Genomic DNA, 17,572 nt, shown 5'->3' on the forward strand with positions numbered 1-17,572 from the left:
ACGATCATGATGTGACATTTGTTGGGGTCTGTACCAAACGTGTTAAATCTGGAGAACAAGATTTGTAGGCCAGGGCATCTCTTCAGAACTACCGTATGTATTTCATAATGCTGTTTTATCAAACAGTTTAGCTTCTGCGATTGGCATATTGGCCATATTGTGATTTCGATAATATTTAAATTAATTGTGTAGCCCTTCAATAAAGATGGTTGGGGTATTTTTGGGCGTGAACAAAAAGCAATTGTAAAAGAAATCCCAAATCCCGCTCTACACAAAAATACACTAAATGTATTAAGAGCTTAACAGTTTAATGCATCTTGCCTGTTACCAAATCCTTAGGTTTAACCAGGATGTAAAAAAAAAGATAAACAATACAGCCACAATAAATAATCAATGAGCAAGTCCCTAAGCTACATCCTGAGCCTAGATATTAACATCAAAAACAAAGTGTCTGTAGCCAAGAAATCACCATATCAATGGCACATGCCACAACAACCCTGTCCCGCGCTTTCTTTCCAGAGATCACGCTAGATAAACCCCAAATAACAGAGAAATTAACAAATGCTTGACATTTGCTCAACATCCATTATTCTGACACTTCTTCAGAATTTCAAAAGGCTGAACGCATGCTTAATCAACATTCATATTCCCAGAGCGAGCCCCAGCACCATATTGCAGCCCGCCTCAGTGCTGATGAAAACGGCACATTAGGGCCCGATTCGAAAAACGTTCAGGGACTCCTCACCAGGGAGCTGTGTGTGTGTGTGTGTGTGTGTGTGTGTGCGTGTGTGAGTTAAAAAGATAGAGGCAGTGCCTGTGTTTAGAGGGGAGGGATGCTTCACACTTTACTTTTAAGCATTTTCCAAAACAGAGGCATCTGCCCCTTTCTGCACACCCTCCTACTTCCATGACTGTGAAAGCCATATGAGGAGTGAGCTGAATGGCATTTTAAAGAGGGGGGCAATCATTACATCCAAATTCATTCATAATATAGCACAGAAGGACACAGAGGACTCTCACATTCCCTCCCTCTTTTTCTCGCCCTCCTTCCACAGACTCTCTCTGGGGACAAAGAGTGGAAGGACTGGGGTCCCCTCTAGACCCAAGGGAAGCCAGGCAAGGCCTCAGAGAGCAGCCCATCATTTCCAATTCTAATACGTGGCAAGAGAAGGACGTGATGGGACTGATGTCACATTTCCCCCCTGCACCGGCCTGCGATGAGCCCTCCCGCCCCCCCTCGCTGCCTAGCTGCGGTCCAGATACTAGGCAGGACACCACGGCTGGCTAAGACGAGGGCAAGGAAGAGAGGGCAGGAATGGGGGTTGATATTTGCATGTCCCTCCATTGTGAGTGGGGGTAAAAAGTGACAGCACCGTGTCCAATTCTTTTCCCCCCAGAGCAGCTCGGGCCCGGCAAGAGAGGCCAGGCTGACAGATGACTCCCAACATCTGTGTTATGCAGCCGTTACAGATGAGGGACTCCACATCGCAATCTCTCTCTTTCTGTCTGTCTATGGGACACTCCCTCTCTCCTCCCACAAGCCCTGCTCATAGTACGACAGAAAGACTGACAGACTTTCCGTGCAAATTACCTTGAAATGAGCAATAACAATGATTTTGTTCAAAGTTAAATTTTTCCTCCCCTTAAGTCCACAATCAAAGGCAATGATTATGAAATGGTTTTGAACTCAATACAGCATTCAGAGATTTGAGGATAAAGGCTATTTCTATTTATCTACATCACTGGAACTCAAATCATTATAATATTTTTTTAATTCCAAGAAAGATTGATATCAGTAGATAAGAAAATTTTATGAAAATTGCTGAAAATTATTCCACAGTTCTACAGAAAAGTCTTTACACATGTAATAATACTTATCAGTATTACCTTTTAATTATAATTTGCTCAGAAATTTGCAAAAAGTTTGCATAAAAATATAAAAAGTAATATTTTATATATGATAAAATTATCTGAACAAAATAATAGCCCTGTCCTCTGCAATAAAAATATGGCACATGCCCCTAAAAAACTACTACAACCTCTTCCATGACACTGCTAGACTACACATGAATCTACAGTTCATTCAACATTGCTTGCATCATTTGGAAATCACCCACTGCAATGTGAAATGATTTGATATCCTGAGATACCTGTCTTTTCTATCTCTCTCACTATTATAACCCAACCAATCTTTTGCCCATCCCCTCAGTGCAGGCTTGTCCACAACAAACCGCTAACCCCCCTCCAACCCCCTCCTCTGCCAGCCCCAGCCTGGCCAATATTTACGCAGTGGCAGGGCTCCCACACAGTCCGAGGGGACAGGAGGGATGTGGGGCGGGGGTGGCTGACTGCCGTGCCTGAGCGCATGCTAAGAGATGATGGATGGCCTAGTCGATATGTTATGTCTTAAGAGCCTGATTTCCTGCCAGTCCAATCACTAACCCTCCAGAGCCCAGCTCAGCTGATTGGACAACCAGAATAATTTCGCAGGCTGTGAAAACACTGCTGCCGTGCCTGTCTGTCAGGCCTGGTGACGAGACTCAGGGATTTTAAAGAGCAAGGGCCTCCCCAAGATTGGTTATGGTGAACGAAATAATAACAATAACCAGCAAGACTAAACAAAAGAGCCAGCACCTCCGGGAGAGAGAGATCGTGTAGAATTATTGGAATGAAAACCGTCCAATGTTTTCCTTTAATTATTACACCCAACAGTACCACTTTTTGAAAAACTGGCGTTTGGACTGTTTGTTAAAGACAGTTTGGATTAGGAAACCAAAAGGGGAAAGGAAACTTAAAATAAACATGAAAAGGACCTCCTAGTGTTGGTGCCTAAACATACAGGATATTGGATGAACGTTATACGCATGACATATTCGGTAAAATGCTGACAGTGAGAACAAAAGCAAGCTCAAGCTCCACTGTGTCCCCTTTGGGGACTTGATACCTTCTTCTAGATTGGTGATTAGGGCACAATGGAAGTAGGAAGCTCCAAATACATACGACTTTGTAAGTGACCTCAACGGGATCAGCCATGGTGTCCTGGTGGCCTTGGGGGATTACACATGTTACGTTCAATAAAGTGAGGGCCCTCAGTGTCAAGGAGAAAGGCAAACACAACCATTAACCTCTCTCTTCGATTTCTGATGCGCAGGCGCTGCATGGCAAAACGCTGCTTATGCTGTGGTGGAAGCCTACACAGAAACCTGTGTGGAATTAGTGATCATAACAAGTAATTAAATGGGGTTATACATATCTAATAATATGAGATTTAAAAAGAGAGACACGGATAAAATGATGCTGCCGTGGGGAGTTGATAGACAGATGATGAAGTAATCATTGGATTTAACTTAACTTGCTCTCATGTATATAAATTATAACCTAAATTCATTTTGCATTGTGCATTTCAGACATCATAACAATGTGCAGTTTGGTAGAAGATGCGCATGCACAGTAGCATGGCGTTTTCACCCACTGTCGTACATAAACACACAACAGCTGCACACAATACACTGGCATTTGTCCAGTGTGTACACCAACTTACTTCGGAAATCTTTCCTTCAGCATCTTCATACATTGGCGGGTAGGTCTCAGTTGTTCAATCCACCTCACTATCTCTTTATATTCGGCTCGGGAGAGTCTCATCTTGCTTTGATTAGCTGCTGTATCTATCTGTACAAAGAGAAAGAGAGAGAGAGAGAGAGGAAGAGGCTGTGATTACCGGCTGCTACTGTAGCAATCTGATTTGACAGCTGTCAAAAACAGCTGTACCTACACTGCTAACCAAACTTAGCTTTATGTTACGCCTAACGTGACACACTAAACGCATAGCATGAAAGAAAACATGTTGCCTCATATACGAAGGACTACTGAATACCATCATAAGGAGCACAATGTTAAAAATGACTGTAGAACAATACATAACACGTAAAACGGGTTGTTTACCATTGATTCCTGCTGCTGTGGACAGTTCCCGGTAGCGGCTTCCCGCTAGGAAGTTGAAGAGGTGACTTTTGTGTGAGCAAGGCGCTGATTGGTCGATTCATCCATGGAGCTGAGTATACCAGCAGCTGATTGGCTACTTGGCAACACGAAGGCGGTGTCCGGCTAAGACGAGCTGCTCACTCTCGGCAACTCCGAAGCGTCACTGGATCCTCGTCAAATGCCAGCGATACGAAGACAGGTACATTAAAATGAATAGACTTAAGCTCTCATGCAACACTCGTCGAAAAGTCCGACCGAGTAAAGAATAAAATGAAAACGATTAAACTGTATGGAGGGGTGTTGTATTGTGGAGAGGAAGAGAGAGAGAGAGAGAGAGTGAGACAGAAACAGGGGCACAGAGAAGAGAGCGTCTGTCTGAGTGCGTATGTGAAGTACAGTATAAATACAGCTTACACAATTACTGTGTCTGTGATTTCACAATATATAACTGTTAGTTCTGTGCGTGCGTGTGCATATTAAGATAGATGCCCAGTTAAAACAGTGTTTTCATCATTCATTTAATTTTATAATATTACACCTACAGGGTATTTTGGAGCTTCCATGTAAGTTTACATGTAAGACATATAGTTAACCTGCAGTGACATCATTAATATGTAATATATAGCCTACTGTATTCTTTCTCCTGTGCAGTGGTTGAATCATGGGCGTAGACAGGAATTCTGCCACACACCCCCTGAGAGAATATTGGTTTGGGCTTTTCTTAATTATTTCCTACAACCTGCAGGGATTTTTGTGGGCCATCCTCAGCCATGGGCCCCCCAGAATCATCACTGCCTTTCACCTCACCACTGAGGGCATGCTTTAAATGCCCCCGGCAGAAATATGTGAATAAGATCGAGGATGACAGTACTGTAGTAGAAGAGGCTTAGGTGATTTGTAAAACATACAAGAATAATGTTGAATTTAAAGGATACATGTTTGCACTGTCTACAGTTCTAACATGTGTAACTCCAAACTGCTTGAATTTCAATAGAAATACCTATCTAGTAGTTGCAAATGGAAACTGATATATGTGGAAAAATAGTCAATAGTTAATTAATGATTTATTTTGTTTCATTATTTCCTTCTGCACCATATGATTGCTTCATGTTCTGGAGGGTTGATTTGACACTGAGATAGGACTAAAATCTTTAAGCCCTAATTTGTCAAATACATCCCCTGAGATCAATATAATTTTACAATTATTGTGTAATTAGTCTCTGAACAGTGCTAAACCTCACTCTACCCTAATAGATTTTCTCTTTAACGTTCTCTCTTTACACACAGATGCAGGGAAGTCTCAAAGACATTTCATGGTGAGTTTAATATTTTCATATTAAGTCATATAAGTAGCCTAATAATTAGCCTTTAAAAAATCAATCAAATGATGACAAATTGACATTATTGTCTGCCAGCCTTTGACAATATCAAATAATTCTATGGTCTATTCCTTTGACATGAACATTGCTGGTTTCCTCCGTTGTGGGTGAACAATGCATTGGTGAGCAGAAAGGCTCTATCTGACCTGTGGTGCATCAGAAAATAGAGCTCATTGTTGTTGGGCAGTGTAGTATGATGTCTGAGATGAGCTGAGGTCTCGGGCTGTGTGTTCACCGGCACAGTCCCTGGGTCTGAAAGGGCTCAGTGCTCTGTGGTGGCTACAAAAGGGAGCTGTGTAGTGGGATTGGTATGGCCAGATAAGATCAGGGCCTCTGAGGAAGTCTGGTCTGATTGCTACAAAGGGCTGAGGTCAGGGGCAGGAGGAGCAGTTTACTCATCTAGGTATCAGAGGATCAGGGGGTTTGGTGGGGAGCCGTGTGTGTAATAGGTATAAAAGGATCAGTGTAATGTGATGGTATAAAAAGATAAAAATCAGAGAAAGGGTTGGAAGCCAGTGTACTGTAATGGCCCCAAAAGCGAGGGGATCAGAGATTTTGTTGTGTGTAGGTGTCTGCTCGTGCTGTGTGCGCACACACAAATCAGTTTGTGTGCATCTTTGATGGCTATGAGAGCCACAGTGGGCTGTGATGAGAGCTGAAGGAGAGAGCAAGGCGATGGAGGGGATACAGGGAAAGGATGCAGGGGGAAAGACGAGTGCTTTGGAGGCTGCGTGTAAACAGGGCAGTGGTACACACAGTGCCGTTAACCAGCTGTGAAGCCTGCTCACAGTGGGAGATGAATTTACAAAGGATGTCTCCCTCTGATATCCAGGAGATGCTGCACTGATCTCTGCTCCACTGCTTTCGGCACACCATTGTAGTGCTAAGCACCGTGCCACTAATGGCACTTATATACCTTAATGCCTGGAAAACATTTACATTTTGCTTGCAGCAGAGGGAAAGTGCGTGGCTGTGCACGGGAGAAAATGTGTTTGTGTGTGTGAAAAATGTTTTTTTATCGACAGCATCTTCAGTCGATGAATTTAAGATTTGTGAGGTTGTGTAATTTCCTTTACTCATCACACAGTTTAAGGAAATTGCAAGTCCTCCCATGTCTTACACATTAGTCCCTCCTTACCATACCCAGGGATATTACTCACCGTACAGACAGAGCATTTTGTTACACTAGAATGTCAGCATTACTGTCATAATGTTTCTTTTTTTTCCATTTGTGAAGTCAGTGACTTCACTCCTCTGCACCACAGAATTGCTCCCCAATCTTCAGGGAGTCTGGGATCTCAGCTCTAAAATTCACAGTTTAAACATGAGGCAAGCCATAACCAGGAAATGCCTGTAGTATTAGCAAGGTATCGGATTCATGCATTCCCCCCTGAACAGCATGACTGCCCCTGAAAATCCCACATCCATATTTTACATCACGGAAGACAAGACACATGTGTTTCACCCTAGCTTTCAAAGCTGTTTCTTCCATTTATTTTATTATCCTTTAATGAATTTAATTAGAGGACATGTAATTAAATGCAATTGTGCTCACCCCCATAACACACGCACACATGCACACACAGAAACACAAATACATATTTGGCTGTAAATTGCTCAAAACAACATGTGCAGTGTGAACAAATTTACTGGATTAATAGGGGATTGATAATATTTTGGGATTGTATTTCACTCTAAACGGCTGCACGCGGAAACAAAGGCTGCAGCCCAAGCTCATTAATCATAGTCAACGGGTTACCCGGGTGCAATTTGCATGTCCGAGGTGGCTGCACATGCTGCCATTCGGACTAGGTTGCTGGATCTGCCTAGATTTGGCCAGACTGTTAACATTGCGTCAATCAAGGATAACCCAATAACACTATGACAGAGGAAGAGGGGGAAATTTTCTCCTCATTACCCGACACTCCTTCCCCTCCCTACCTTCCCCTGTCTGCCCAACTTCTTATTTTAGTTAGCACTAATTACACTGGCCTGATGAAAAATGGAACCATTCTGTTTCACGTATTTCTGAAAGAAGAAAGTATTACTAAAGTTATTTTTTAAGAATTATGTGGTTCTGAAATACTTTAATATTTTAATTTAAACATTTAATTTTTCTGTTTATGAATTTACTTTTAAGATATATTAATATTATCCAAATGTGATAATATTTGTTTTGAATGAAACATCAAATAGAAGTTTGCTGTTTTAGCCTTTCAGAAAATTTGGGGGAAATAATCACTTTTATCTCTGAAGAAAACTTTTTTGGTTTGTCTGTATTTTTTGTCAGTCACAGTTTGGAGCCTCACTAAGCCATTTTAACTGCAGATAATTGGGTTGAGGCGTGATGCAGTGAAGTTCAAAATGTAGCACAATTTCACAAAGCTGTAATCTCACCACTGGCTCCATACGCTGAATTCTAATTATCTCGTCATGAACTTTAAAAAAGAGGCAATGTTTTAATGGCTTTTTAACTCCATAAGAGGTGTGTGTGTGTACATACATGCACGTGTGTATGTGCATGAGATAGAAGTTGATGCATGTGTGCATGGGTGTGTGGGTTTTTGTGTCAGACCCACACACAGAGACACCCACCGTCACCGCACACAGACATGTGAATGCGGCTTGTGTCTGGTCTGGCCTCTCTACCTAGCACTGCTGCCGAGGCTCACGCTGTGCTCTCCCCCCATCCCCTAATATCCTGGAGGCATTTTTCTCATTATCAAATATTGTTTGATGTCTTTGTTTCTTGATGATTAACCATGGTCACCAAACACTGGTCTGGATTGTTTAAAATTTAATTTTGGGGCTCTGAAGTACCTGCAGAGGGGCTGACTGGTGGGGACACCCGTATTTTATGTATGCTATTTTTCACACTGAAATGCAAGAGGACACACATTGAAAAACATAATAAATCCTGGAGGAGAATCATTAGTGGAATACTAGTGTTTTTTATGACCATTGTTATTCAACGCTGTATTGAGATGCAGTAAATTATTCTGTTTATTATGGGTTTATGGATTCAGTCCCATTTTCAGAATAATTATGTTGCTCCTCGTTCTGCATAAATAAAACTACTCTCTATATACTTTTCTATGTGTTAAAACATAAATGTAAAAGCTTCATATATACACTGTAAATTTTTATTTTTCAACGATAACAAATATTTAGTTTTTCAACAGGATTTTTATTTGTGCATATTATTCTTGTTTTGATATGTATATATTTGTGTGGTAATTTGAAGATCATAAAGACAAACATCTTGGCTTAGGAATCTAAGATTTATGACGGAATCGACATTGTAAGCAAACAAATAGGGAAACAACACTCTCCCCTAATGTCAGCATGTCAAAACTATATTGAATACTTGAAATATCTGTGTATCCAAGGCTGAATAGCAGCCATTGTATCGGTCTAATGATATTATCCTCTGAAATTTGGAGTGAAAGAAAAATGGCAGAAATGAGCAGTACCATTGTCTGCCCCATTTTATTTAAACAAATTGCAAGAGCAGAGAGACACAGACTGAGGGAAAGAACGAGCAAGGGAGAGGGAGAGAGACAAAAAGAGAGAGAGAGTGCTCTGTAAATGAAAGGTTATGCGTCGTCCCATGTGTTTGTATTGTCAATAACTGGAGAAGGCTGTCAAGAAAGTGGGGAGATAAAGGTCAATAACTCAGGCAAATGTGTTTGTATTTGTACACTCCTGCTGATAGCACAGCAAACGTCAGGGCCCGTGTCTGACACCCCACAACAATAACACAAATAGTGGGGCTAGCACTAGAATAGTCATTATTATTGTTGGTGCTGGAAATGAGAGGGAACCTCAGCACATGGCTGTGACAGCCGGCGCAGTGTCACTCAAACGTCACTCCATAATGAAACACGCCAGAGATCAGAAAAGGCGATGATAAAGTGTAAACACAAAGGGATTATGCTGCTGGATGATTGTGATATTTGCCTTATTTTCTTGTCTCTGAAGAAATATGATCGTTACCATGTTGTTTTGGAAGCACTTGAGACAAATCTAAATATTGGAATAATTGGAGCTGTTAGTTTTTTTCTTAAAAATAAAGTTTCTAAAATTAGAATTTGATATTTATTAATCCATGATTTTTCACTCAGTCCTGTTCATCAGGCACACATAAATATTAACAATATTTTTAGACTAGAGTAAATTACTTTTTCCATTTTCCAATATAAACAAAAAAACAAGTAAAATTAATTTGTAAAACTTATTTTTGCCACATCAGGTTAAGCTGTAATGTAAAAGCTTAATTTATTTTTCATGATTCCTATATGTGTTCAAGTGTTTTTTTTATTCCGTAGCCATTTAGTGTATCTCTCTGTGGCCTTGAGTGTAATAAATGTGCAATTAACAGACTTAACTAATTCATGAGGAACATTGTGAAACTAACGAAGGGCATAACTACTGTACAGACGCTGCTGTCATTGGTGAATATTGTTATTGTTCTGCTTTTAATTGCTGGAGGAGGAGGATGAGGAGGAGGAGGAGGCTGCATGTTTTGAATATACGTCCTCGGTTACCATAGCAAAAAAAGAAACACTGGCTCCCTCCTGGCAGTTATATCTAACGTCAGAGGTACGTGGAGGTGTTAACTTCTCTGGTTTAACCAGTTACCAAACAAATGACCCGTTTTAATGTACAACACAAAGAGAACAGATATAAGTAGTAATTTCTCAAGTAACAGCGTGAAATCTTCTGGCCATTCATCTTGATCTGCGGTCAAAGAAAAGGTCCATGTATTTTTGTGTCTCATTAACACACAGGCTTCCTTTTTTTATACCACATATAATTTCTACTATTTTAACTGTTGTCACTGTTGGAATCAGCATTACATTGTGTGCTTCTTTCTTTAGGAAACCACAATAATTAAAGCTATAAATCAATTTTGGTAAATAAAAAAAGAAATGTTTAAAATTGGTACTTCTCATGCTGTGCTTGAAGTATATTTAGGTTTATACCTGAGGAGCTTATTTTCTGTTGAATCATCAGCACACAAGCCGGCAAAATTTGCAAACGTTGTCCTATTGTTGTGAGCAGATGAAGCAAAATGTACTTTTAGTAAGTATATAAAGTCCATAGGGGAAAGCGGATCCCTCTCCCTCTGTCACCCTCTCCCCAGTCAGTTTGTTTGTTGGCTGTGCAGCCTCGTAGTGGTTTACATTACATATGATTATGTAAATCTGGAGCTGTTCCTGTGCATTATGGGCCAACGCATTGTCAAGATCTTTTCTAAAGCAGTCAAGTAGCTATTTCTGAATTCTTTTATTATCTGAGAGTGCAACAAAGAAAGTCTTTTGTTCACTGTTTGCCGCACACACACTCACATGCATACACAAACACACACACACACACACACACACACACACACACACACACACACATACACGCGCGCCGCTCCTGCTGCCGTCCATGACTTACTACTGTCCCCTAGTGGTGCTTGACTCCATAGTCTCGCTTAACTCTCCATTTCCATCAACTTTCCACTCTTCCATTTACCTGACTTCCCTCTGTCTTTGTCCCACTCCCCCTCTGTGTGCCTTCTCTCTGCCTTATCATGCTCAAACATTTAAAGGGTTGATTTGTTGTATTGTATGACAGAGAGCTCTGATTATGCATTGCTGTGTCCACAGTGGCTTCGCCTTCAATGGAGGGCTCAAACAGTGTCAACAAAAACAGGAACTCTGATGTTTTGTGGCTATTGTGAGGCCTGAGCTCATGTCAATAAGGTATTGTTTAGTCAGAGTGCCACACCGAAACTGCAGTGAGAATGTTATCAGACCTGTGGAAAAAGGGTGTGCGCATAATAGTGCTAAAATGTAAGTATGATTGTTTGGACAAGCCCAACACAAATGCACACAGGGAACAGCCCTGGAGCCTTGTCACCTCTCCACACTGCTTTTTTTATTTTTCTAGCTGAGATAAACAGCATAAACTTTTATGAAACAAAAACCTTTTTGTGTCTACGACTTTTTCATCCCATTATATAATTACTCCTCAATTACTTACTCTTTTTAGAATATTTTTAGTGAGGTCAAAATAATACTCACTTATTCTTGCCATCACTGAGCTGATCCTCCATTGCCCTAGCTAATAGTATGCATTTTTGTACTTTTTGTTTTCCTATCCTGATCACTGTTATTGCAGCCCTAATTGGTGTGATAACCTGGAACAGTGCTAATAAACAATAGGGTAAAAGGGTCAGTCTCCACTGGCGGCGCAAGGACACACACAGTCAAGTCACTCATGTCAAATGACCAATTATACAGGTTATAGAAGATGGCACCTCCGTCTCCAGTGCCCCGTCCCTCCTGGGATAGCTCTCCAACAAGAGGGCTATCACTCAAACCCAAACCACATTCATTCATTAGCCTGTTAAGATGGGCATCAATTATTCATTAAGAAGGTGGCCAGTGGATTATTTCTGTCAGCACTAGGCTTATTGTATCAAAGGTTGATTATGGCTCGGTTGATTTAGTATGCACTATTGTCTGTGTGATCAATCAAAAGATGTAATGAAACTTCCTGAAATAACAACAAATAAAAAATTTAAATTTTACTTTGTACAAAAACATTTTATTTCAGTCAATTTAGTTGGAAAGTTTGTTTAAAACTTTAACAGCAGCATTAACTTACTGACATGTGCATTGATCTGATTTTGGACATCATTTTGTTATTACTCACTACACGATTCAGCCAACTTGAACTTAACATATCGTATGATATAGTGTCTTCTTGATTTATGAGTAAAATATGCTCACCACCTTGTCTTTATTATTCCTGTCCCTCACTAACAATCTTGTGCTCACCTCTTTTTCTTTTTTCCATGGCATCATCCCCAAAATTCACACTCACACCACTCTGTAAAATCTTTTTATTAGAATGTTAAAAAGTCCTGTGGGGATTTCTTTTAGAGAAACTCTCTGAGAGGGGAACTAGTAAAAGAGTTGTGCTAAACTGGAGGGCTGACAAAGCCTTGCCTGAGACTGCAAGCACAGATTAATACAGTCCATTGTTTCCTATGTGTAAATTCCACTGTAGACTTAAAGTATTAATTACATCATAAATAGTACATTACTTTTGTCTTTGTTTCTCTTATCTACTTTTTATACTGATCACTTAAAAGTGGGTTTGAATAATAAACTCATGTCTCTTTTGTCAAGTTAAAGGTTTAGCAGGTATTCCCTTTATTACGTTGTTTATAATTAATACATGAGTGGTTGTCTTAATTTGTGCGATTGCTTGCTCAATGCAACGTGTTTTATAAAAAACATTAACCTACTTTTTCCTTCCTGTGACCCACAGGATACCTTTTGAAAACAAGAGCGAGTAAAGTGCCATTTAAGCAAATAGGTTGCGAGTGAGGCAATGTTTTAGCAAATACAGATGGAGTGTTTAGGAGATTAGCATCCTGTTACAACACATAGCAGCGCACTTCAGTGTCATGTTTGCAGGGCTTTTTGATGACAAATTTGACCTCCGACCACAGAGAAGTTGTTCAAAGGCAGCAGATAGCATTCAGCAGAGCAGATATAGCATGTAAATATACACCATGTAAACAATTCTTTCCTTCTTTATCAAATAACATTTTTGTACATTCATTCATCTGTTTTACCTTACTTGACTTTTGAATTACATGTTGTGTAAGAGTGTGTGTGTATTTGTATTTATGGAATATATATACAGTATATGTGTATGTGTCCCAGTTTTCTTTTAATTATGTTTTTTACATCGAAATGTTATTAACATTGCCTTTCATGAAACAAAAAATTCCACATATTGTCCTGCTATTTTTAGAATGTATTGTTCACAATACACAATTCACAGGCTTGAATGCACATACAGTATGCACACACAGCTACACATATACACACACGCAGTAAAAACATTATGTGGTCAGAACACTCGATCACTCTTCTTGGTGTGTTTTACCCCAAACTTTCCTCCCTTCGCCAACCCCTGCAAGTGTTAAAACAATATCCAAGTGTCATGTTGTCGCACAGTGTCACCACTTCGTAGGTTAGAAAAATTCATTGAGGTGAAAATAAAATCATGGGTGTGTCGCTGTTTTCAAAGTCGTAATGAAGGATAAACATTGTGACGAGGTGACAGAGCGCAGACCTGGGACCTGGCCCTTAGCTTTGAGCCACAGCAGGCACTTACACATGATGCAATGACAGCTCTTCGAGATGGTGGGGAAATTAATTCTTGCTCGGTTTAAAGAAACTATTCATAACAGCTTTGCGTGAAAAAACATTAACAATTTTTCATCGGGATCAAAGTGGCCATCTGGTTAAATTCACATAGGCTATACCTTATTCATGCACCTCCTTTACTACTCTCAGTGGATTCGCTTAATTTTCTGTCTTCCTTTTTCCCTCAGGTTTGTGCAGCACTTGCGGAGTGAGGCTCTCTCAAGAATGTGTCTAATTTAGTGGCTAAGAGGCAGATTTATACCTGTGCTAGTTATGGAGAAGGTTGCTCCCTCGAGAAGCCCAATGACTGTTTACGGGCGGCCCGACAATGCCTTAGCAGATGATGAAGCACCTGCCAGAGTTCCCCCATGTCTGTTCCATCCCTTTCTGTCTGTCTGCTCGCCTCCCTTCTTCTCACTTTCTTTCTTCTTTCACTCTTCCTTCCTACTCTTTTTCTTAGCCTTCTCTCCTTCCTGTCTCCCGCCCTTTCTCTATCGCTTTGTTTCTGTTCTCAGCAGAGCCACATCTCCTTCAGTTACCATGGAGTTGTGCATTTTACAACCATTCCCACTGCTCTCCCCAGAGTGAACCCATCTACTCACGCTGTCTACCACAGAGAATAAGAGAGTTTGCGTCTCCATGTCCCTCTACCATTCTTCCTCCTCTCTCCCTCCCCCGTCACACACATGCTAGATAGACAAATCGACAGCAACGCACATACACATACACACACACACACACACACACACACACACACACACACACACACACACACACCGGCAAACAGAACTGTGGTCAGGTTTTGTTTATGACAGGGAAAGGCAATATCGAGATTGTTTCAGAGTAGTGTCATCACGTGAAATGTATCGCTGTCAGGAGTATGTTTTATACGTCTGGGCCCTTGGCTGAAGCCATTTTGGGAAACAGAAAATATCATATCGTATGACCTCCTCTGGTATAAAAGTAAACTATCAGCTGTAAATCCGATACACAACTACAGTAGTGTGTGTGAAGAGGGAGGAAAGCGAGTTCTCTCACTCGTAAAATAAAGATCAGCTGTTTCTTGCTGTTGGAAATTAATTTCAGAAATATTTTTGTTGATATGTTGATGTACATGAAACTAGAAGTGTTATAGATTTCTCAGAGTGAGAATTCCTTTTAAAGAAACCTTCATGTCTGTTCCTGAAATGCTTGCACTGTTGTAGTTTTTGCTTTGAAAGTTGCTGGCTGAATGTGAAAATGCAGAACTTGTGTTTGCATCTGGACTCAAGCTGAAAAGCTGCAACCTGGGGGAATGGGAAGACAAAATAGTGACCATGCATTTCATGTGGTATGTCTGCTCTTTTATTTAACACCAAAGAATATTTATTTATTCTTAACCAAGGATACTGATATAAAAATCTCTCAGAAAACATAACCTTTACCATTTTCTTTGGTTTTTGAAAGGTCATTTTAAAACTTTTCCCAAGAAGACACAAGAGAAATACATTATTTTCCTACAACCGAAAAAACTACTAAATACTAATATTCTTCTAGTTCTTGTATTTTAACTTTCAAAGGGTTTAATCTTATTTATTTGCCCAGTAAAATGAGCTTCTTTTTTTGTTTGCCTAAAAATTTATATTTTATTTTAAAAATTTCCCCAGACACAATATGTATGTCTCTCCTTATGTAATTTAAGTATTTAATCATCAGGCGTTGACTAATTCCTGGTCACAGTGCTATAATTCCAGTTCTTCTTTCTTTCAAATATCCAAACCGCATTATACTCAATGGGCCCTAACTCGTTAATGTATGTGGTATGATTTTGCACCTGTAATTAAGTGTCAGTTTATAAACACACAAACACTAATAATACCCAGAGCTTTTCTTGGGAGAGCCTGGTGGTGGCAATAGCCCATCCATCAATGTCCCTAATGAGGCTCCATATAGACAAGTCAGTGGAGGCTTCCTGGGCCGTTCAGTCTTATTTTTCATGCTCACTATGATAACCACCCAAATCCCCAGTAAGATGATATCAGCCAAGATAGGGAAGATGTGTGTTTTGTGTGCAAGCCGGCATACTTACAGCATGTGTATGCATGTGTGTGTATTTGGGGTCCTGTTCAGGGTTCCCATTAACCTCACTGTCATTTCAGTGTTGGTGATGTTAATCAAAACCAACACCATTAAGTGTGAGGTGGTTAATATGGCTTCTGTTTTCAATGTCGCCATTAATAATACGATGCAGAGAGGCCAACTTGAGGAGCTAATGAGGTGTCACAGGTCATTTAGACCAATCAGAAGCCACCACAGGACATTAGCTAAACAAAGGCCTTGGCTCTGCCACAGTGTGCTACTAGGACATTGCAGCATGTAAGGGAGAACACAGTTAGAGCAACAATAACATACTTATTAAGTGGGACAAGCTGACACCAGAACTTTGTAGAGATCTTGTTTATTTATGGTCTCAGCAAACCCAACATTCTCCACTGAAGTTCTTATGCAGCTTATGAGTGATAATCCTCTTCCTGTTTATTTGAATTATAGATCTCTCCATGTCTCTCTCTCTCTCTGTTAGGCCTGCAGAAGCAAACAGCACAGAATGTGGTCGACATGTTTAGCTAACAGATAGATCTACAGTTTCAGAAGCCGAGACCCTCGCGCTGCGGGACAGATTTCATGCTCCTGATCGTCACCGCACCATCAGGGTTGAGACAAGGTTTGGACTGGGCCTGGAATCCTGCAAGAACAACATTTACAGTATCATTGGGAGTGCTGATTAGACTTTTGAGGGACTTATGATAGCAGAGGCCAGTGTTCCTGATGGCTAAAGTGCCCATAAACAATGTGTCTCTGTCTGGGCCTAACGTGTCTGGCGCTTGGAAGCAAAGTGAGAAGAAATTTATAATCTTTTCATAAAACTACAGTCAACAAGTACTCATGAAAGGCAAGGCGCTGACAGTTTTAATTTTTGTAAGTAATGTATTAATTATTGCTGTGCCTCACTATTATTTTCTTAATCAGTTATTCTTTTTATATGCTTCAATTAATCCACCCACAACCCAATCAGTTTGTCTATAAAATGTCAGAGAAGAGTGAAAAAATATCCACCATTATTTCCCAAAGCAGAAGGTGATGTTCAAAGTTATTCAGTTTACGATCGTAAATCAAAGAAAATCTGAAAAGCCTCATATTTTAGGTGCTAGCACCGGTAAATGATTGCCATATTTGTTTGATCAAATGTTAAAATGATTAATTTGTTATCAAAATTGTTGTCCATTAAGTCAAGTAAACAATTCTGATCCAGGCAAAATGTGTTTGGGTCTCTTACTTTACACTCTTAAACAAATGGCTGACAAGGAGCTGGATTTTACAGGAAAAAAAACCTAACAATGGATGAGGTATGAAATCATACAATACAAATTTTTTTTAAAAAAACCCAATAAAAGTAGAATTTTACAATAATGCCATTATAACACCATGACTTTTATTTTTCTCTGTATTGAATGTGACTGCTCTCTCCCAAGGCCCCAAATATTTAATATCTGTTCTTAGACTTACTGATGATTCCCAATGTTCACATCCACCTAGTCATTAGTGTCCATTAATGTAACGATAAGGAGAGACCACTTTTGAAATACTTTTAGACTCCTTGGTATTTTTTTTCTGTGTGTCATTATGAAAGCACCAGCAGTCAGTGTGTCAGCGGGTAATGACAGAGGAAGTGACGTCTGACAACTATGGCCTGCCACTGTGGTTGGTTCTTTAAGAGCAAAAGGAGGTGGCCACGTCTCAACGCTAATGGAGGAGGAGAAAATGGCCGTGTCAGTCCTGTCAACGTATTATGTTTTAAACCTAGACAGTTGTTGTCGCTCTTGCAGGCCCATAATTTTATGCCATTAAAAGTGCCAAGGGGGAAAGAGTGAGGGAAGAAGGGAGGGAGGGAGGTGGGCTCTGAAGTGAAAGCAGTTGTAGGGGTTCTCTACCTCTTGTTCCCTTCATGCCTGATTC

The 17,572-nt window shown here is 40.3% G+C and overlaps 1 protein-coding gene and 1 long non-coding RNA gene across 3 annotated transcripts in view; one reads left to right on the plus strand and one right to left on the minus strand.

Annotated features, from left to right (window-relative positions):
• The window catches only part of cdin1 (CDAN1 interacting nuclease 1), a 53,596-nt gene extending 49,228 nt beyond the window's left edge, over window positions 1-4,368 (minus strand). Inside the window, exons 1-2 of one of the 2 annotated variants that reach the window (XM_051387489.1) lie at window positions 3,943-4,368; window positions 3,542-3,669 (exon numbers count right to left, since the gene is read on the minus strand). In XM_051387489.1, the coding sequence (XP_051243449.1) occupies window positions 3,542-3,669; window positions 3,943-3,945 (131 nt within the window). In that variant the 5' untranslated portion in view covers window positions 3,946-4,368. The remainder of the gene's footprint in view (window positions 1-3,541; window positions 3,670-3,942) is intronic. The other variant, XM_051387498.1, reaches the window with a different exon arrangement.
• Window positions 4,080-17,026, plus strand: LOC127356107 (uncharacterized). Its single transcript, XR_007881889.1, has 3 exons — window positions 4,080-4,180; window positions 5,269-5,297; window positions 16,140-17,026. It is a non-coding gene; the product is annotated as an uncharacterized LOC127356107 (long non-coding RNA).
• Window positions 17,027-17,572: the final 546 nt, after the last annotated feature.

This window comes from Dicentrarchus labrax, unplaced genomic scaffold (genome assembly GCF_905237075.1).
Source record: "Dicentrarchus labrax unplaced genomic scaffold, dlabrax2021, whole genome shotgun sequence".
NCBI lineage: Eukaryota > Metazoa > Chordata > Actinopteri > Moronidae > Dicentrarchus > Dicentrarchus labrax.